The sequence below is a fragment of the Leuresthes tenuis genome, unplaced genomic scaffold, assembly GCF_036924035.1.
Source record: "Leuresthes tenuis unplaced genomic scaffold, fLeuTen1.0.hap1 SCAF_3, whole genome shotgun sequence".
Taxonomy (NCBI): Eukaryota; Metazoa; Chordata; class Actinopteri; order Atheriniformes; family Atherinopsidae; genus Leuresthes; species Leuresthes tenuis.
In genome coordinates this window covers 29,455,152-29,477,937 of record NW_027325357.1, presented here as the reverse complement: position 1 = coordinate 29,477,937, position 22,786 = coordinate 29,455,152, and the positions used below count along the sequence as shown (strand labels likewise).

The window sequence follows — 22,786 nt, the reverse complement described above, 5'->3', positions numbered from 1 at the left end:
ACAGCTGTCTAGATGACTGACTACCTCACAGACAAACACAGAAATGTGGTTATTTAGATTGAATTACTTTTTTGATTTTGCAATGCAGCAGAAGATAACCCATACAGTGGTCTATTTTGTTATTTGTGCAATTTGTGTACTTCCCAGAGGCCTCTGTGCAGTGTGACTTTGTAGAGGGAACTTTTTCACTTGTCCCGCCATAACCCCACCAGTAGCAGTGTGTTGTTATGATTCAAATCATCCAGAGCCCCACTGAAGCCCCCACCCCTCTGCCCTGTACTCATGGACCTGAGCACTTGTTTTGCTTCTCTTTCATCTCTTCTCGCTTCCTGGGCTCAGCTGACCACCTTGCTCCTACCACAACTCACCCCAATATGTCAAGCCTCTCATTAAACGCTGCAAGACTGAACACATGGTCACAGTTACACATACACACAGTAAAATTATCCAAACTTAGATTGTAGATGGGAAAGGGTAATATAAAAGCAAAGATGATTTTAAGCATTAATAGACCTCCCAACGTGCTTCTTTCTATGCAAACAAGAGTGTAAATCTGTGTGCAGTGAGAGGGTTTTCAAAGACATGCTTGGCTCTGGATAAGTGAGGTCACATGCATATTCACATGTTCTGACGTGTGTGTTGTTTTGGTGGATAAAGTTCAAGTTCAGGGTTGAAGTGGTATGAGCTGTGAGAAAAAGATTTGAAAAACCTATGAGCATCAAAGCTAGAAAAAAAAAGATGCAGAGAACTTTATTCAAGTAGAGGAATTACAAATCTTTTACTCATAGGTGGATTGAAGTCTTCTGAAAACAGCTTTGAGAATTTAGGTAAGAACATGCTTGTTGTGTAGACAAGTTACATGTGTGTGTGACTGAATGCATGCAGGGTGGGGGTGAGACATGTCTCTTACAGATGTGAATAAACGGCCGGTCTCTGAGAGCAAGTGTGTGGACAGTCTAATTGGCAGAATAGAATTATTGAGTTAGTCTGGAGTGAACTGAAGCTAATTTAATGAGCTGAGTTGAGGGAAAGCTGATAGGGCGAGCAGCAGTGGGAAAATAGCTTTCTGTACTCTCCACAGACACAAAAGGCTGGAGTGTGTCTGAGTTTGCAGCCTGTAAGGATGTACAGTTGGGTGAACTTGCGCTCACTCTCTGTGCCTCTCTCTTCATTTGTCACAGTTGCCGTGGTGATGAGGGGAGGCTTGCTTTGGCAGCCCATAATTTCCTGAGAGCCTGTCTGGATGTGACATGTCCTTTTCAGTCGCAGCATTGTTTGGATGCTGATTTACGTGCGTCTGTTGCACTTTTCCGCCACCTCCTCCACGCCTCCAGCTGAGGGTGGTAAACTATTAAAGGATCAATGCATCCAATACCTAATTCAAAAGCATACTGGAGTTTTGTTGGTCAGGTTTGATTGAAAGTCTTCAGTTAGGTTGGAACAATCTTGGAAAAAAAAAATTGTCTTCACTGTAACTTTACTAATGGTATTTTTCCTTCTGAGCAGCATCTTTTGCTTTTTCTTTCTCTCTCTGTTTGAAACAGTCCTTACCCTCCCCAGTAAGCCCATCCCTCAATCCTCCCAGTAGGCGTTACTACGATGCCGAGCAGTCCAATTGCAAGTAAGCCCTTTTCCCCATCCCTTCATGGTCAGCCTGTTGTGTTCACATGCTCCTTTTTCCCCCCTTTTTACTTTTTTTTCTGATCCCCTCAGTGAGCCACTTGAGCCTGTGAGCAGATGGAAAGCTTGTAGTGGGGGGAAAATAAGCAAGCAGCAAAGAGAAAGAGAAGGAATAGGAGGAAACCATGCAGAGAGTGAGGCAGCCCAGCAACGATGCTTAATGAGCTCTATCACTGACCACCAGAAACTCCTTCTTTCACTTTGACTGATCCCCAAAGGGACCAAGAAATCGTACAGGACAGCCTTGAGGAGGACACATCAAGTCATCGTCCCAGCTGACGGGCAAAAAAACAGCGCAGGACGTGGAGAGAAAGAGAAAAAGAACTCTACAGATGTGAGTTAAAGCAGAAAGGCAGAAGGAAATGCTCAGAGGGACTAGATAGTGAAGCAAACAGTGAAACAAGTAACAGGTGTGCCCAGAAGGACCGCTCAAAGAAACGGCGACACACCGGTGTCGCTTTCTGAAAGCTGTTGCAAGCCAAGCAGAGACAGAAAGAGGAAGATCAGATAGAAGACAGAGGTACAGATCTACAGTAGGATGGCCAACTCAGGTCTCCAGTTGTTGGGTTATTTTCTGGCATTGGGCGGCTGGATTGGCATCATCTCCACCACCGCTCTGCCCCAGTGGAAGCAGTCATCCTACGCTGGAGATGCCATCATCACAGCTGTGGGTCTGTACGAGGGGCTGTGGATGAGCTGTGCTTCGCAGAGTACAGGACAGGTGCAGTGCAAGATCTTTGACTCCATGCTCTCGCTGGACAGTGAGTATGATACTTGACTGGCTCGATGACCTCTGTAGTGATGCTTTAACTTGTAGTGGCTTGTGCTTTCCCTGCTCACAGTGATGCCCCCACCTTACACTGCTTTTATTCATTTTCATTTCAATTTATGCTGTAAAACTTATTTTTAAACTTTTCTATATCATTGATATTGTTTTTAGTAGTAGGTGGTCAATTAAATCAAGTCAAATACTTTGAGAAAGTTTCAAGTGATCTTCACTGGATTAATTGTAAGAACATTTGAAAAAGAATAATTTAAATTCAAGCCACAAAAAAAAATCAACTTTTCACTACTATGAGATGTTTCTCTAATTGTCTCTGTTGCACTTTGTCTTTCAAACAGCTTTCTTTCTTGACTGCCCTAATTTCATTTATATACTTTAATAAGGTCATTCTCTGTGTGTTCTTAGGCCCTCCTTTGTCTGTCCCATATTTCCCTGAGAAATTTCTATGTTTTTGTAGTACAAATCACACAGTTATTGTAATTGGTCCATCCATACACCCACACTTCCCAAGTGATAGATTATGCCTGAGATGCAGAAGTTCCCAAGTTGTAAATCTAATTTGAAATGCTACGTATTAATGAAGTTCTGTCCACGTAATGTGTGAGAAGTGGCAGAATGTGTGAGGAAGTGAGGAATGTGGGGTTTGGACATAAATTAGCTCGGAATATGAGCCTCCTGTCATCTCCAATCTGTAAGCAGAACCCAGTGACTCATAATTAATGGCACATAGATTATATGAATCCATCCATCTACTGTCTGCTTAAATCATGCTATTAGAGATTCAAATGAAAGTCCGTGGGGGCGGGAGAGTTGTAGGGGGGCTGAGTCAGAAGTCACTTTTACAAAAGAAATTGTCTTTTTCTTTGTGGCCATGTTTTCTGCTGTGGCACTCCTTCCAAAAAGCAACAAATGGGGCACTTTGAAAACATTTTGCTGTCTTAGTGAGTCATTATATCAACAAATTTTCAGTGACAATGTGGGTGACGGGGTGCCCAAACTGATCTCCCATCTCTTTTGGTTCATTGCAGCAACAAGGACAGCGTATTGTCCTTGTGCATGAATAGGGGCTGTTAGGAGAAGAAAAGGGCAGTGTTGAGCTAAACACCAGAGATATTCCCAGAATGCGATCTGTCTTCCCCACACGCGCACATTGTTCCATTTGTTCATTAACACACCCAGTGAACACAGATTCAAAGACAAAGACCAAAGAAAACCTTTCCATACACTCAAAGAGATGTTGCTCTGAGTTGTTGCCAAGCATTCTTGATCATTCTCAGGTTTATTCAGGTGTTCTCCCAGACAGATTATGAAGTACAGAGACTCACAGAAAACACTGAATTAAACTTTGATTCCGCGATAAAAGTTGTGAAGGAGCTCATCACCCCTGGATGCGTTCACAGTGGGGGGCAGCATGTGATGGTGGGTGTAATTGTTCACCAGACTGTGCTCACTCTGCTAATGCAGCCAAGCAAACACAGTGGAAAATACTGCTGGTTTACTGAGCCTTTTGCTCAAGAAGAAGATGACAGTCAGGATAGACAACTGAGAAAAGTGTCATTTGTCCCAACAGGAGGGTGTGGATGGTGGTACTGAAAGGACAGCTCTTTCCATACAAACTTCTGAGCACTGAGTTGAAAACAGATTAACCTGCCTCTGCAAATCTGTTATCACACTGACTGACTTTGTAGTTATGTCTGTGTAAAAGGCACAGATTGTGGTGTTTGTTTTATCCATGTAAGAACATGCTAATCCTGCACCTTTAGTGTCACCACATCAAAAAACATGTAATCTTTTGTTATCATTTTTCTTTTTAATAATCAAAAGACCAAAACCAACAGTGTTATGCTGTTGTTAAGTATTATATGATTTTGCATTGATTAACAATTTCTTTAGTTGCTGATTGTTACACATTTGGTCTTGCTACTTAGTAATGACAGCAGATGGATTGTTCATGTCTGACTTTAGCTTTGATCATGGACTTGTGTGTATGTGTGTGTGTGTGTGTGTAATAGATTTTATAGAGGAATAAAAAAATAAGGCTAGTCTACAGATGTAACAATTTCTTAGATCAATTAACTGTAAGTTTGGGTCTTATAACAAAACTTACTGATTAACAAACTATGTAAAATAATATCACTGATGGGTATCTGTGATAATTTCGTTGCTCAGGCTAAATTATGACAGCCAGTAAAAAGAAAATCTGTAACAAGTAAATACTGTAGAGAGCCGTACAAAGGAGAAAAGTGAGGTGATGTGGTGTTTGATGGCCCCTCACTGGGAAAAAAAAGCAGCTGTTGCAAGTCTTTTGTTGGTGTTGACAGCTTCTTCATGACCCTTTTATTGAAATACTACCCTGTAGTCATGGAAAGAGCTAACCAAAGGGAAATTGGTTGAGAGCAATTTATTTGTGGCTAAATGAAATATGTGCTTTGAGTTTGAGATTAATTTGGACTTGGAAAACAGTTCAATTTACCACCAGATGTGTTAAATACGAATCTAGTGGAGTATAACATACAGAACAATCACAAATGACCTCACAATGGGACCTTACAGTGCCTTAACCAGCAAGCACACACACTCATTGAAAGCTCGTGGCTGGCACTGCCACTCTTAGCACTAGAAAGAGAGGGCCTAGAGGGTGAGTCGGCCTCCTGCCACCTCTCTCCCTCCCTTCCCGCCTCTCTCCTTATAACCCCTCTTTCAAGCCAACAACCCTAAAGGTTCATCACAGACTGAAGCTGGTCAGAGTGGTGTCATTTGGTCTAAACCCCCGCACGTCCTCAGAAGAAAAGATTGATCCCCAAAGTGGAGGAAGAGAAAGAAAAAAAACCCTCAAACCTCTCTCTGTTGAAGACCATTCAGATACTCATCAAAAGGAGCCCTGGAGCCATAAACTAGACTTCAAAGATCATTCATTCTCTGCCTGCCATAATAAATCCCTTTAGATCAGCTCTTGAAATGCTGCTTCATTGCTGCACCATGAATGATGGTGTGTGTTATTCTGTCACAGTGACAAATGATGACTTTGGCTCTCTGCTCAGGCTGTTGCTCAACAGCTCTTTTTAAAATGTATTCTATTTTCCTTTACTTGTATCTAATTCTAATACAATACCTTTAATACAGTTCCATTAACTTGATTTCAGTTCAGTTTGGTTCAATTCAATGTAAACTGGAGCTGGAAAACTGTCTCTTAGCAAAACTCAAACTTCCTTTTAGAATAAAGTACAAGGTCTTGCCTCCTAAAATTAATTTTCATCTTTTTCTATGAAGTTGTCAAACATTTGAGAGCTCAAAAAAAAAGTTAACCTCTGAACGTGTAAAGATTTTTCTTTATATTTTGTATATTGGATTCATGTTATTTGTATCTCACCTTTTCTCACACTGACTCACTCTTAATTGCCATATTTGTCAGTCTGGATTCACAATATTGATTGTAAAATGTACTCATTTTTACTGGTGACATAATTTCAACCTCGCCTGTTGTAAATAGCAGCGACTGCCAGTATTTCTGACAGGATATTAAGAGCCTGGCATTGCTTTCATGTCCTCACATCTGTGTACTGCAGAGGTAGAGGCAGTCATGCCTGATTGCTGTGGAGACAGCCCCATGAAAACAATCTTGCTTTGTAACAAAGCCACATTAATTTCACTGTGTGAGACATGTAAAGCAGGACCTCCTACGGCTTCTCTGTGCCAGGGAGAGAGTTTCATCTGCGTGTGTTCCACCTACAATCATTGTGTGCGTACAGACATTGTGCACTTGTACATGCATATGCGTGTGAGTGATATTGTGAAAATATGTTCCTCCTACTGAGTTATGTGTGTGTTGAGGCCTGTGTGGGCAAAGCATTAGATTTTTGAGAAGGCAAAACCACACTGGAATGGTGTGAAGAAGATTTGGGGATCATTTAGAGTTCCAGAGCTTGACCTAGAAAGACACATTTGGAAAATTAAAAAAACAAAACAAAACAAAACTGGAAATTATCCTGATCCAGAAAGTGGAACAGTGGTGGACTCTCTCCAATGAGCTCTCTTAAATTCATGTGGTCTCCCATCAGTATTGCGCAGCACACTTATCATCATTCTTTTGTAATTTAATGTCCAGAAATATTTTTGTGTTATTTCAACAGATGGATGAAAGATTATTTGTTTTCTCATATCCTCACCACTGTTCTCCTTCTGTTTCCTTTCATTTTATATCTTTTATATCTCCTGTTGTATCTTTTGGCATCCTGCACTCCCTGCACTCCCTACCCCCTCCTTTCCTCTTCTTTATCTAGTCCACATCCAAACATGCCGGGCTCTTATGGTGGTGTCAGTGCTGCTGGGCTTTATCGCCATCATCGTTAGCGTGGTGGGCATGAAGTGCACCAAAGTGGGAGATAACAACCCGTCTACCAAGACCCGCATTGCTGTGACTGGAGGGGCTCTCTTCCTGCTTGCAGGTGTGATTTCTGCCAATCTTGATGTCTGTTAATTCTTCTTTGCTTTGAATAATTTGAATGCAAAAGTATATTCAGTATCTCCCTAAAGCAGAGCATTCACCAACAGTGGTCTGGCATTTTTCTGGCTTGAATCTAGGATTCTGCCGGGAAATTAAAGTCCCTGCTGTAAACAGGAAGAGGTCATTTTAGCTGCTGACCTCAAGACATAAACCATAATCCCAGAGGACAAGATGAACTAAACAAGGACATCCATAATCTTGTCTATGTGATTTTCTAGAATATACAATGAATATTTGTAACCTTGTTTCTCCCCCGCAGGCTTATGCACACTGGTGTCTGTGTCCTGGTATGCCACTCAAGTGTCCTATCAGTTCTTCAACCCAAATACACCACCGAACGCCAGGTATGTTATTGATCTTGGGCTTGACTCTTTCCCGTTTAGGGGTTGCCTTCAACCAAGGTGTTAACCCTCAGTCACTCCAATGATTTGAGGTAGCCAAACCTGAACAGGATGAACAGTATGAATATAGAGCAGTGATATAAAGCAGTGAGATATTTCTTTTATCTCTAAAATAAATTTGTGGAAGAAAATTATACAAGAAGGAGACCTTTGATTTTTGGCTGTGTTTTTACTTAGGCCTGGCTTGTAGTTTACGAGAGACAGAGAGACAGTTGTGCAACTGTTATCATGAATGATAATGGGTAATCTAATCACCTCTGTCAGCATGCACTTCACAGCTGCAGTTGGGTCTCACTCTGCTGCATCCTTCGCACAACAGCTATATCACACTCAGATTACCAGTATGGCCACCTTCTTAAATTAAAAAGCTCAGCCAATGACATTATTTTATCATGAGTGTGTCCACTTTTCTTGACATTTACATGCCAGTTGAAAAAATTTAATAAAATTAGTCTGACCAAACTGGATTTTTAAAAAATGCATTTAGATATGTTAGTTGGACATAAATCTGATTAAATCAACCTTCTCAAAAGTGAACTAACACCAATCTCACCAAGGTAATGGGATTGGGGATCACATCCTTCTTGTATGCTCAACTAGACTCAAATGGATCTATGGGCCTGGCACATGCTCCAAGGTTCACTCTTTTTGTAAATAGGGAAGTAAAAGTGTAAGTAAAGTGTGAGTATTTATTAATACAACAAAATTCCCAATAAAGCTGCTCTCACTTACATAATTTTGTTTTGTCAGTCGGAAACTGACTGAGTGACAATCAGCCCATTAAGACAATGTGTCAACTCTTGGTCTCTTAAAGCATTTCTAGACTGTTACTCTGCTCTAATAAATTCTTGATTTTATAATCATCTGACAAAATTACCATTCAAGTAACTTAAAGATAATGTCTGTACAGTGAGTTCAACTTTACTTACATGTACAATGTCTCCAACTAAGAAATTTAGAAATGGCAGAGTGTCTTGAATGTTTTCTTAATTATTCCACAGTGTCAGACATACTTTAGTCAATAACTCAATTCCCTCCAGGATTCGTATACTGAGTCAAAGGCAGGAGTCCAAACTAATGGCCACGTCTGCTGTAACAGCAGCTCGACTCAGCCGTGCATTTAAATGCGCTGCATGCCAAACAAGGGCAATCTACTGTCAGAAAGCAGACATGCAATAAAGTAGTTGTTATTAATTACTCAAGTGTAAGGGTATTTAGTTGATTGCTTACATATGCTAGTTATGACTGGTAAAAACAACCAGCTGTATCTGCAATTTATAGTAATAATATAGCAATAATTAGCCATTATTATAATAGCTGTTTATTAATAACCGTAGGGGTTTAGGCTTTGAGAGTGTATAGTCAACCAAGACAAATACTCTATGCTTTGCAATTTTAAAGAAAGTCATTTAGATCTGCACTGGAATTTTATATTCTTTTATCCATTTTCCACCTCATAAATTTGGCTTGATCTTTTGACAAGCAGCCAGATAATTCACCTGAGCATTCACCTTGGCAGAGAAATTAGGACTAATAAATATGGCCGGTTTAAGTTTCAAATTATGGCCATTGTTTCTAAGTGTGAATGATTATTGATGATGAATACATCTAGCTTAAAATGTAAACTGTTTTGAAAAATGACTTATGAAACTCGTCATGGCAAGACTCACGTTCTAATTTTCAAAAAATGATTGATGTTAAAGATTAGACTTCTAGCTTTTGATGTTAATAGTTCATTACATTCACAAATGAACATGGCTGACTGTAGATTTCAATGTTTCCTGTTTTACTGATAAGGTGGCTACTAGTGGCAAAGAGTTGGTTTTTCTTGTTTTTTCCTTATCTTAGAGTGTAACTTGCTTCTGGTTAACGACCAGATTAACAACCAGCAAGAGGTTTTCAACAGGCTATGTCAGTACATGTGTGACAATAAGTTTCAGAGTAGTTCATAGTTCATTTTGTACACATGTATACACACAAATTTAAATAGATAAATAGAAAAAAATTGGCAGTCAGAGCAGCCAAGCTATGACGAGTTTACACATGATTTTGCACTGAAAAAGATTTAAGTATTAACATATAAGACATACCCCAGCCTTCTATTTCTGTGACTGATAAACATTAAAGAGAACTGAAAGGGACAAAAAGGAGGAGAAATCTCCAATTTGTGGTGTGATGAGAACCAGTGGAAAACTGAGTCGGTGAGTTAGTAATGTTAGTCAACGACTGCTTAAAATGTTATTGTTCTGCTAAGTTTACCATCACATGTCAGAGTACTATTGCAAAACTAAAGGTGATCATTTACAAATGATCTTAAACAGGACACAACATGAAAACTAATGACCAAGAATTGCCTCAGAAAGATGTAAACTGAGAACTATTGAGTCAAAAAACAAAACTTACAGTGCACAGATCCGGTTTCTGTTGTGCTGGATTTTTTATTGCTTCCGCACCACCACTACCTCAGTCTTGTCCAAGGAGCCTGCCGCAGTTATAAGTGGCTGCATGGAGCCACTATTTACTATCAATGTCACATAGATCTGCTTGCTTCTACATCCCATCTGGAACTCTATAACATCTCAATTCTTTCATGTAAAATGAGAGACACACATGATTACATCTGTTAGGGTCAGTGAATATTTTTCTCTTCATCTTCATAAAATGTATCCCAGCAGGAATGCTAGCGTCAACAAACTCCATTAGGTCAGACAGATTCTGTGTCCTGAAAGACTTGTGCTCAGTCTAAAAAACATTTTCTCAGTGAAAATCTCAAAATGACCAAAAATGACCATTTTTGACAATTTTTTTCCAACTGCTTATACTCTCTATTACATTACTGTAAAGAGCAGAGACAACTCCCTCCTGTTACAGAAAATGATTTGTTGGTGAAAACAAGTTTTTTCCAGGGGCACTGCTCAGAATCTCTATTTTTTCTTTTGATCTTTTGTCTCATTTATTTAATGTAATCAATGAGACATAAGTGCAGACAACCTGCAAATCATACTTCAAGTATCTGATTTTAAAAGTGAAACAAAGTGTTTTGGAAAATTGTTATTGGGCATATGGATATTCTATGAGTTTTTAAGTTAACACAAGTTTTTGAACTCATAACTCCTCCTTACAATTAATTATTGAGTTTATATGAAAAGTTTACATGAAAGAAGCAAAACGTTTGACAGAGTAAAGACACAGAGCCATTGAGCAGACTGTAGACTTGCTCCTAATCCTTTCCTCCCTGTTTCTTATTCAGGTATGAGTTTGGCTCGGCCTTGTTTGTGGGTTGGGCAGCAGCCAGTCTGACAGTTCTGGGTGGCTCCTTGCTGTGCTGCTCCTGCTCCAAAGATGACATGCGAGGGCAGCAGTATTACCGCCAATCACAGCCTTCCACAGCCAGGGAGTACGTGTAAAACCCACCCCCCTCCAGCAGTCACCCAAACAGAGAGCAGAGGACAAGCTTGACACCCCTTGCCCTTTTCCCCCGTCAAACAATGCCTACTAAAACAAAATAAAAAGACTATCATACATTCATTCACATAGCATCCATACACTTGTATTCATAAGCAGAAACATACTACATATCCCACACTATTACATTATTCACCAGTAGTGTGCATTTTTGTGACTCAAACAGTTACAAACTTTACGTATTTATGAGCAGACAGTCTGCATAATTCATGTCAATCTTCCAGCTCACTGATACAACGAGAAGCTTGTGTTGTGAATGGAAACCTCTCATGTGCCTCATTGTCATTATTTCAAGTGTAACTGAAATAACTACAGATGTATGAAGAAAAAAAGTCAAGGCATTTTTTTTGTTGTTATGGAACATTCATGTTGATGGTAAATTCAAAGGCAAATAAAGTTACTCACAGAGAATGTGGGTACAGGGCTAAAAATACCTGCATCGCAAAACTCACCAAACCTTTACTAGCATGTCCTATGCTTCCTGGTTGGAGCTGCATTGGTGTTTTCACTCCATATTGCTCCACTGATGCAGTCAGGTTGTGTAAAGCTAGAGGTCCAAACCATTGTGCAAAATCAAGAAACATTTATTTCTCTATTTGTTTAGGTAAGCAGTTACATTATTTATGAATAGTAGTTTCAAGGATGCAGCTTTAAAGCATTTCCACTCAGTTTCCAAATTTTGTACCCCACACCTGGGACTGTGATTCAGGCTCTAACTGAGTGATGTCAGCTTCAGACAACCGTTTTGTCATTTTCACTTAACATGACCACAGTCGCTTGATGAGAGCTGCACATGGAGACACAATCTGAACTGCAGAAGTGGAGGTGAACTGTTACATGAAGGTGTCTGCTAAGCTTCTAATGAGTTTGCATGTTGTTGAGTATCGCATCACCATTATACCCTGCACTATATTATACACCCAAGTGTAGGAGGCTTCTCTGTGACGCATATCGTCATGCTCCATTTACTAACATCATTGTTCCAAATTTACACACTGCTCATTTCATAAGCTCTTGTATAACTAAACCAATGTCTAAGATGTAAGCTATTCTACAGACTTCTGACACATGTATTAATAGTCTTATGGGGAAATATAAGCTGAACTGCATTCACACAGTATTATCCTGCACAAGACCTCATATGAAGCTGAAACATATAGTTGTTAGTAAATAAAAAAGATGTATAACTTCACTGATCTAGATTATGTTTTATCACATAAAATGCCAATATATATTTTGCAAACTACTGACTTGTCCGTATATATGAAGTAGAATATATACTTGCAGCTATCCCCACATTAAAGCTTGTAAAGCTAAACTGCGGAGCTAAATTGGCTCTTGAGTTTCCCCTTGATGCCCCCACATCATTTTGGCCTCATTTGTGTTTCTAAAAGAGCAAGTCCATCACTGTTCCAGATAATAAAGCCATTAACCTTTCCCGGAATAGGTCCCAGTTGCCCCATTTCTTTGCTCTACAGCCTCTCTGCTCAGAAGACACTTGTTTGTGGAATGTCCTTTTATTCTTAGACTGGGGCAAATTGTAGTTTTATAGGAAATGCCTTGAACCCTTTAATTAAAAAGGGATGTCAAGAAAAGAGGTCTATCAGTAAAAGAAGGCTTTTAAATAGGGAATGCTCAACAATGAGTATGAAAAACTCTGTAAATCGACGTTTAACAACAACATTTTAGGTGGTTTACTGGTATACTTGGCTAATGTAGCTGTTGCATTATATTCAAGGTTGTATCAGTCTTAGATAATCCTAACAACATAGTTTAACAACTTTTGAAGTCACTTTATCAGAACTAACCTTTACAAACTAAACTCCAAGCCAGCTGAATGTAGCACCACCTCCCACACATCTCTCGTGCTTTTCATCACTTTGTACTTTGTCTGTATAACACTGGGAATCTCAGAGGTCTTGATGTGTTGCTCACTTCCCCTTCTGTCGTCTTACCCTGTTCTTCTCTCATTGTCTTCTTCTCTCCTCTAATTCAGGGCAGAATTGTTGAGTGAAACTAGTTTTCCTGACTGATCCACTTCCGCCTTTTTATCGAGGACTGTCCGACTGTCCAACTACTGAATCCCTACTTTTTTCCCCGTTATCTCCTTGACTCCAAATTTGAACCTCTTCTATTAGATGATTCCCCCTTTTTTTCCAATACTACATCTGTGCCTTCTGAGTTTGACTGGGAATCTAGATGTATTTTCCTCCCCAATTTTTGTCTGAGCCTATTCTGTAAATACGGACTCTTAAAGGATATCAGATCTTTTTCTTTAAGAAATGAGATGTCAACTCTTTACTTTATCTCCCACATCCCACCTCTGTCCTATTATTGGCTGAAATTTAACAATGAGTTGAAACAGGTTGTGGGTTTGTTGCGCTGATTTACATTTCACTCATATCCTATGACCTCTGGGTGTTGTAAATGTGTCTTTTGGGTTTATTTTTACCGTTGTGACTGTACTTTGACTGAAACATGTCTTTTTTCCCTTCTGAATTGCAGACCAAATGTTAAAAGTACCCCACCAGAGAAAAGGGAGCAGTACTTGTAGTTTGGGAGAGTCTTCTGGCCTTACCATGGTTTAGATTCTGTCAACAGGCAAAAGCCTCTCACTGAGGAATTCAAAACAGACAAGAATGAATTTCAGTTTGCATCAACATTTTTTTGGACATTAAAAGAAAATGTTTGTCAAGGTTTTATAAATTAGACATTTTAGGGGGGTTGAGAGAGATGATATCCTTGTCTGTGTTGTTGACTTTGGGAGAGACAGTCATTCAGGGTATGTTTTCTATAACATGTTAAAATACTTGGGTGTATATACCACCTACTCCATTCTTTTTTTATTTACTACATCTATAATGTTTTACTACAGTGCCTTATAACACATGTTTGTGCACATGTATGTATTTGAGTACATGGACTCTTTCAGTCTCCCATCTCATAAGAGGGATGAGTGTTGACAGGTCTTCTGTCAGCAGTTCTGTCTGCCATTTCTATTGTTGGCTTTCTGAAAGCAAATGTGAAGCGACTCTGCAGTACCACTTATGAAACAACAAACATATATACACATATGATAGATCTCAAATATAATGTCTTATGCCACTGTTTGTAAAAAGCTGTGCGCCTGTTTCCAAGTAGCCTGGATTGAGGATATACCATTTAAATTCTTTTTTTTTTTCATTAAGTGCCTATTTGATTTTGTGTGAATGACAGGGTCGTTGTATTTTTGACTCTAAAGGATGTACTGTAGTGTGTGCTGTCTTCTGTACTAAGGAACACCAATTTGCTGAGTGCTCAAATGCCCGTCTGATGCCTGCATTTATTTACCATGCCATTCCTTTGTCTAATATTTACCTCCTCCATATTGTGTATCATCTCATTTACAGTATATCCATGCCTGTTTCTTTTAGAATGAAGTAAACAGAGACATAAAAATGGATTTGGCTCTGACTCAGTGCTTTGTCCGTTGTTTTCTAACTTTTCTCCCTTGCCCGACTATTCGCCCACTCTCCCCACCTTCCTCATTTCCAGCTCAATCTTTCCTTTGCACCCTGTTGTTCGGTAATTGCAGACGTGGAATTCCACTTCTGCTCCACTGGACTGTGGCACATTCTCAGCAGTGGACTCACAAAGTTAACTTGCTCAACACTGGTACAACTGACAACAAGGCTTGCATTTTCTCTTTGTTTTGTTAAGTTCAAATGATTCAATCTTGATTGTGGTATGGTTACTTTTGTGAGTTTTAAAATACTGAGCAATGCATCAGATGACGCAAAATGTTTTTACACTAATCTAAGAAATAACAAGGCTCAGATGTTTTCCGACACCATCTAAATACTGTATCCACATGCTTATGAACATTAATGACATTTCTAATTTCTTGTTTAGTCAAAGCTAATATATTTTAGCATTTTGGTTTGGTCAACTCAAGTGGAGTCTCACAACATGCACAGAACAGCCATAGTATTATGAGGTGGCCAAAAAGTGTGATAATGTGTGAACAATTATCAATGTATATTGGAACCAAAGCAGGGAGAGACTTTGGTCATTGGTTATTAAACATCCAAGTCATCAGAGTAAAAGTTAATACTTTAAACTGAGTTATTTTGGTTAATAAATGTTTTCAAATGTTTTGTCTTCCAGTTTGCTGTATGTTAAGGTTTACATAGAGAAACTACTGAGAATCAAAAAAAAATCCTTGTCCATCCATCCATCCATTTTCTATACCCACTTCATCCAATTTAGGATTACAGGAGGCCTGGGGCCTAGTCCAGCTGCCATTACGTGAGAGGTGGGGTACGCCCTGGACAGGTCACCAGTCCATCAAAAGGCCACACAGAGACAAACAACCATGTATGCTCACACTCACTCCCAGGGTCAATTTAGAATCACCAACTAATTAACCAACACATGCACAGGGAAAACATGCAAACTCCCCACAGAAAGGTCTCAGCTAAGTTTTGAACCAGGAACCCTTTTCTGTGAGGAGACAAAGATCATTGTTTGGCTTGAAATACACTATTCAACAAGTTTGCATGCCAAAAAGATATGGACAGTGGTAGCTTGTGCATTGCTCTTTGAGAGCAAATCATCTAAGTATGGGTCCCTTATCAGTTCGGTGTTCATTTGGTTACTAAAAGTTAAGATTACGTATCTGTTATCTGTCGAGTTTTTATTCGAAAAGGCAAACTTTAACTGAAAACTGTGCTCTACCAAACGTTAGAGCAGGACATTTTGGGATAAAAGGTGGCCTTAAATGTTATTCATGAGGTACAAAATCATACACTTTTTGTTGATACTGAGCTGATTTTTACGACAGGGTTGTGTGAGTAATGTCTGGTGTCTATGCAGTTTTTTTCATGCTCCGGGAAAGATGTACAGTCAATGACCGTGGCCAGAAAAGACAAAACTTTTTCCACTTGAAAAAAAAAAAAACATACCGTTTGATGAATAGCCCATTGTGGTATTCATTTAAGCAGAGCTTTACAACAATTTTGTGATTTGGATCTGATCATCAAATCCCCTATTCAGAAAAAAACCTCTAATCAAAATTATCATAGGAAGTTTCCACCACAAATATGCCACTGGTTAACTATCAATAAACCGTGTTGAAGAATAAATACATGCAGGCCTCATATACACAAAACCTACTTTGTCTTGGCACTGCAACAGCTTATCATCAGTGTGGTTCAGATAACTGAGACCGTCACAGTTAAAGTCTTCCAACTTTAAATATTGAGTTTCAGTTTTGCTCAAATGTCCATAAGATTTCTTTCAATATGTTATTTCATGAGCAAAATCACCCATTAATGCTATAGCTGGGAATTCCTGCCTTAAATCTGCAAAGTATTAGCTTCCGTACAGTCTCTGTAAGGGAGGTCAGGCAGCTTGTATATTTGACGGAAGAGTGAAGAAACCAAATTCGACTACTTGCAGGGTGGGCTTGTACAGTTTTTTTTTGTATGTACTGTGAGGAACAGATTAAATGACAGGTTAGTGCAAGGTTCGAGAAGTTAGCAGGGGACTTGCTGCCTCTCCTCAGGCTGTGATCAAGAGGTGCTAGCTACTGAGAGCTGGTCCTGGCTAAGTAAAAGAGTAATTGCTAATTGTTATCAATATGGACTTGGAAAGAAAATAACTTTATGCTCACATCATGTTATCAGTAATATCTAAAACGAACACAAAAAGGGCATGCCTCAAACTGCACTGAAGCTTGAATGCTGTTTACTTGTGTCTGCTAAATGATTGAATGTAAATATAAAATTGTCAGCCATCCACCAGAAATAGAATGAGAAAAATATAAATGATTTCCTCATGTGGCAATGAGCCAAAATTAAAAAGAAAAAGAAAGTCTCAGATTCACGAAGGAAGGAAGAGTCTGCTCTCAGTCAACGTGTGTGAAAAGGCTGTTACACATGGGTCATGTCAACAGTTTGGAGAGGATGGTGTGAGTATCGTATTTCTCTTTAAGTGAAGGATAAAGGATAAATCAAATTCAAGGAAGGTAAATATATATGGAAGGTTTTAGTGAGTTAATTTAATCTACACAAGTTCCTGAAACAGCCACATTTGTACACATAGTTCTCAGGAAGCTTCATACCGTAGCAGGCAGACTGACCATGACGCTTTTATACAGAGTTAAAATAAGACCGTTTGAGAAAAATGCACACCGTGGTAAGCAGTGGTGAGAGCAGAGGATGGATGTGAAATCTCACATTCGCTTGACATTCACAGATGCATCTACACTACCTATGACTTTACTGTCTATGTGCCATTCAGGCTGTTTAAGCCTGTCGTGCAAAGAAACATGGGACATTTGGTGGAACTGTGTGCACAGAGGCAACGACTGTGAGTTATAGCACGGTCATAAAGCTGAAAATAAACACGTGCCAGTATGTGTGTCTTGCATTTTCATGCTAAGCTCAAGATTTGACTTATTACCTGCTTTGAATCAGAGATAAATCTTTGCTCATCAATTCATTCATTTACTGTTAATCTAGCTGAGAGCAGAAGTTATTTATTTATTTATTATTTTCATAATGGGCTGGATGAATTGAAGCTTGTGGCAGAAACCAAATAATTATAGTAAACACAGGAATGTGTTTTCTCTCTTTTGCGATGATTGATGCTGTCTCACACATGCGTTTGATTGGGACTTTCACATTGTGGTGATTCAGGAATGTGAAAATGGATGCAAGTGCCTTTATTGCTCAACTGTAAACATCATCACAACAGCACTGTTTTCATAGTGAACACTGTCATTCATGTTCGGGAAGAAGATTAGGGAAGATATTAACACTATAGTGAGCAGCAACAGTGCCTTCAGCAACAGTTCTAGTGGTTGCGTATACTTGAACATAGTGTGTCCAATTTTAGGAAGCTGATAAAGATGCTGTTGATGTTACATTTTTAAATGTAAATTTTGTTAAGGTGGACTGTGCCAGCTGCCTTACTTTAATTGTGAATGTATAGCTGAAGTGGGGCACACCTCTAATGGCCATTATAGCTGAGTTCAGAGAACTGATCTCCCTTCCATCATCAACCTACAGGAGAGTCCAAACTTAAATGTTTTACAAGCATCTGCAAAGCTTTACTTTGCATAATCATAAAAGGTATAAAGTTGTATCTGTGTCATTTCCTTCTCTTGATGATGGCTTACCTTGATTCAGGGTTTCTGAAAACTTCTTAATCATCACCATTACAGCTGTGCTACAGACATTCTCCTTTTCTGTGAATTCCTCTGCCTCCTAGCTGAGTGTCTGACTGGACTGCAGCTCTTTCAAATAAGTGAACTGGTCTGTTTGTGAGCTTTACTTTAGGTCTGTCAGAAAAAAAACCCCAAAGAAAAACAGTATGACCAGTAGACAGAAACACAAGAATTGCTGGATTAACGCCTCGTAAGTAAGCGAGAAAATTATCCTTACCTATATAGAACATGTTATCTAGGCTCTGTAGAGTGTCTCGGTCATCCATTTAGAAAAACAGTGCCTCTTATTATTCTCTATAAATATTTTCATGTGGTCTGTACACCGTATACGGCGGAGTGGAGGAGCAGGGGTTCGGACTGCAGACCTTCTGGCTGGAGGGCAACCACTCTTTCCACTGAGGCACTGCCCTCTATAGTTTTTCCCTGGAAGCTGCAACTAAAAACCGATGATACAAAATGGAATCATAGGAAAAGTGAATAAGATTCATTATGTTACAGTATGATCATACAATTTTATACATTTTGATAAAATGCAAATTACGTGTACGTCTGTGTGTGTGTTTACAATTTCATGCATCTGTTTTCAGCTTACACTGAAAGAAATTTGTTGTCCTTCTGCAGTGGCGTTCAAAATATTGTCAAACACACTACACTTTTGACCCAATGACTTTAAGGACACACTGCACACCATTATGAGAAATGCCAAGTTTTCAGCTAATAGCTTTTTGGGAATTAACTTGTAGATGCAAAATACTATTTCATGTCTGTCAAACTTATATATTTTTGTAGATGCAACAAAAGAAAATGGAAACAAACGATGTGTTCTTGTGACAGCAGGCCGCACATGACGTAGTGCCTAAAGATGCAAATTTTAAAGTTGGTTCCTTATATCTTAAGAAGTCTGGTTGCTTGGAAGTGAAACAAAAATTGGTGAGTCAAGACTTTTGCACAGTTTGTTAAGACACTGATGAATGGATTAGGAATAATACTGACACATTTTTATACATTTTAATTTTAAACAAGTGGTTCATGCAAGATTGAATATCATACACCTTTATAAACATGGGTGGGTTGTGTAGCGTGGTGCTGAAGGGAGGATCCGGATGCAGATATTCAAAATGGGTGACGTGAGTATTACATGTGCTGATTCCAGGGCAGAAGAAACTGAGGCAAAGAATACACACAGAACATGACAGACATGACAACACAAAAGGTCATACTTGACCTTTGAGAAGATTAAGACTCACTATCACTGAATACAGAATTTAGTCGCATGAGACCTACAAAGAACACGGAACACACACACATGAGATTCATTAGAAGGCAATGCAATGCTGTGGACATTTGAGGTTTTATTACTGTGTCACACATAGAAAAGAGGCCCGCAATGCTTTTCTAATCAAAATTGGTAGTAAAGAATAGAAGTTACTTATTTTGATATAGAACAACATAGCAACTGAAATAGGGAAAATAAATTAGTTAAACTAAGATTATTTCAAGTTTATTTTATAAGAATGGATAATATGCTGTGTCATTTTTTATATGATATGAGCGGAAAAACTCTGAATGTGACTCTTGTTATAATAGAAACTGGTTCGATAGTAGAGGCTAAAACTAAATAACTCATACAATCCCGCAGTATTAAGTTGTGTGGTGACACAGCACTGCACCACCTGAGAGACACACTCAGGCACATCAAACCAACCCATACTTGTGAGTCAGAAGTTTAAACTTTACAGCTGCTGTTGCATGAAGTGTGAATAAAATCAAACTCATCTCTGTGTGTACCTGTTTGAAGCAGAAAATGATGAGAACTTAAAGATCTACTGTGCAGAAACCACAAATCACACAGAAGGCTTTTGGCTGGTTCTGATTAAGACTGTTTTTGAGATTGAGCAGCTGCAGTACATCTTTCGACTGGCAGATGGCGCCACCGATTTGCAGGAACTCTGATCTGGCAGTTGAGCACACTTTTAAGTGTATGTATTTCCTTGGTCGATTGGAAAATTGGAAATTTGACTTTTTTATAATGTGCACCACATATAAATGATTGTCTGCATGGTGCAAAGCACATACTAAAGCTCAGTGTTTCAGTAGCAGAGCCTAATGATTACTTTTTACTGTCTCTGTGTGGCCCTGTGATGGACTGGTGACCTGTCCAGGGTGTATCTTGCTTCTTGCCCAGTGACAACTGGGATAGTCTCCGGTCACCCCATTATCCTGAGTTGGATTCAGCAGGTATAGAAAATTGATGGACAGATGCGTTTAGATATCCAATTTTCTTATAAAATTTGTGCTTAAAGTAACAAAAAGCCTTAATAGTGAGACTGCTCTATTTAATCATTTTGTGTGTACTGCTCCTTTAGCAAGTGCTATGGTAACAGCCAATCAGGTAACTCCATACTTGATAATAATTGGTATGACATGAATGGGTTGTGTAAAGTGAATAAAGTTGAGTAGAGCTGGTTAAGCAAACTAAAGAGAAAGCAGAAAAATAGAACTAAATTCATAAATAGGCCTAACTGAGATAAAATGAGAATCTAAACTGAGGGACTAAACAACCGATATAAGAAACGTAGGTACAAAATTATACCTCAACTCAAATAGGTTGTATTGAATCCCAAAGAGATAAATAGGGGTCAATAATTTTATTTTCCTGAGACCTTGGGTTCATTTTGGTTGAAGGGAAATTGAACCGTTCTTTTCTTGTTTGTGTGGTTGTGCATGTAAAAGTGTTTGGTACCATCATATGATTATTGTTTTTTCTGATCAATCACTATATAAAACAAGCCGACAGTTAATACTTATTCACTGGTCTGTGGTCTGTTATTCCTGAGCACTAGTATCAATCATTCACCTGAACCTAAAATCTAGACTCTGGTCCAAGTACTCATATTATGCTATAGTGCTACAGAATTACAGATTTTTATTACATTTTAGATTAGTTCCTTTTGTAGGAACCTCAATAACCTCCATATATTCGATGTAAAGAATCAGATCAAATTTTATTTCAAATAAATAATTTTGTAGATTATGTTTTTGCCAAAATTAGCACATAAATGTTGCAAACAATGTTTTGATGGTTGTCTAAGTGACAAAACACTGTGATGTCTGTCTCTACATTTTATGGGATGAATGCAGCTGGTCCCTTTTACTTCCCCAGCTGAGGGTTTCCGACTGATGGTAAAGCATCCCTCAAATAGCTTGTGCGATTATGTGAAAGTCCATCAAATGATCTCTCACAGCAGTTTTTGGCAGAGTAGACATGGTACAGAGAGCGCTGTAACAGGCAACGTTATTCCTGACCTGCCGTGTAGTTTCTCTCGGAATGAGCTCAAGCAACAGCTGTTATTATCCGTCCCCAGCAGCTTTTTTGACATTCTAACCAGAGAAAGTGATGGCATGCTGTTAGTTGATCATTCTATGCCTGAGTCTTTCTTAATAAAACGGGAAAGATGAAATCTTTGTACCACTGTATGACCATCTGTGTACTTTGAAAAATGCTGATATCAGAAAAGACTTATCTCCTGGTATCACCAGACAGTCTTTCCCAAACATGCATTCATTTCTACATGCAAGTACTCTATGAGGCTGAAGTGGACAACACGAGGTAGAGTTCAGTGAAGGAGGGGTTATATATTTATGCTATTTATTCAAGCCTGAACTGATCTAGTAGAATATGTGTCCTGTTGCTGATTCCCTATGATAGACTTGGGACATCCCTGCTGATAACCTACTGTTGTTGTCTGTAAATAGATCTGAATTTTTGCCAGTGCATCCGTGACCTGAATCTGTGTTTCAAGATTTTTTTTTCCTTTTAAAGGATCAGAAATATTCCAGTAATTTGGTGGAAGTGCAAAAGAATAATTCTTTGTACTTGACTCTATGGAGGATGTTGATAGGTCCTCAGGTCCTTCATACATGCATTTTGTCCACAAAGGTTTCATCAGCAGAAGCTCAACTGATGTATATTTCCTTGGTTGATGCACCTAATTTAAATTATTGTCGGTGTGGTGCAAAGCACACACTAAAGCTCAATGTTTCAGCAGCAGAGCCTAATGATTACTTTTTACTCTTTCTGCATAGCAGAATTAGCAGTGATTGCAGATCTTTGAAAACAGATATGATCCTCCCCTCAAATAATCTTTTGTACAAGGAGAAGGCTCAACACTGCAATCAGCAGCCCCAGGACCTCTTTCTGTTTGCTGCTAATCCTATTCTCAAGTCAGCTGGTGGGCAAACATTAACAGCTTCATCAAATCATCAAGATATCCCAATCAAAAATTCCTTTGCTTATGTCGAACAAGAGCGGCTGATTTCTCAGATTGCCAGCATTTCTATGATGAACAGAGGCCAACAAATTAATTCTGACACTTTGTCTGTTGCGAGTGTTTACTTCCTCTCCACAAGTATGACTACCAAAACAAGACTGGAAGAAGGCTCTAATTCAAAAGGCAACATTTTATTAAAAGTTAAAAAGTGAATCAAATTGCAGTTATTAATGCAACAACTTTATTTTGAGCCTTAGCTAACGGATGACACCCCAGCATATCAAATGTCATGTTGACCTGACAAGATTTACTGTGTCGAATCAAGAAAAAAAGAGGAAAAGACTGTAAGAGTTGAGAAATGCTTGACAAAGGATACAAAAAAAGGTGTGATATTCAAATTTAATAAGGCAAGGCATGTTTATTTGTAGAGCACAGTTTGTACACAAGGCAATTCAAAGTGTTACAGCTACA

At 38.9% G+C, this 22,786-nt stretch overlaps 2 protein-coding genes across 3 annotated transcripts in view; one reads left to right on the top strand and one right to left on the bottom strand.

The window, feature by feature from the left end:
• The window catches only part of cunh1orf50 (chromosome unknown C1orf50 homolog), a 274,707-nt gene that overhangs the window by 50,929 nt on the left and 200,992 nt on the right, over window positions 1-22,786 (bottom strand). The gene's annotated exons all lie outside the window — the stretch shown is intronic.
• cldn19 (claudin 19) lies at window positions 1,661-14,276 on the top strand. 2 transcript variants are annotated; one of them, XM_072382922.1, is made up of 5 exons: window positions 1,661-2,441; window positions 6,745-6,909; window positions 7,228-7,312; window positions 10,620-10,766; window positions 12,831-14,276. In XM_072382922.1, exons 1-5 carry the CDS (start codon window positions 2,219-2,221, stop codon window positions 12,865-12,867), a joined length of 657 nt encoding a protein of 218 aa, XP_072239023.1. In that variant the 5' UTR covers window positions 1,661-2,218; the 3' UTR covers window positions 12,868-14,276. The 2 variants fall into 2 exon arrangements, with proteins under 2 accessions (XP_072239023.1, XP_072239022.1); XM_072382921.1 differs by having other exon boundaries at window positions 1,663-2,441; window positions 13,340-14,276.

Bases quoted from the DNA above. Each gene is read 5' to 3' on its own strand.
- cldn19 (XM_072382921.1), top strand. From the start codon at position 2,219: ATGGCCAACTCAGGTCTCCAGTTGTTGGGTTATTTTCTGGCATTGGGC. The intron at 2,442-6,744 runs GTGAGTATGATA...TTCTTTATCTAG, and splicing joins CTCCATGCTCTCGCTGGACA to TCCACATCCAAACATGCCGG. The intron at 7,313-10,619 runs GTATGTTATTGA...TTTCTTATTCAG, and splicing joins AATACACCACCGAACGCCAG to GTATGAGTTTGGCTCGGCCT.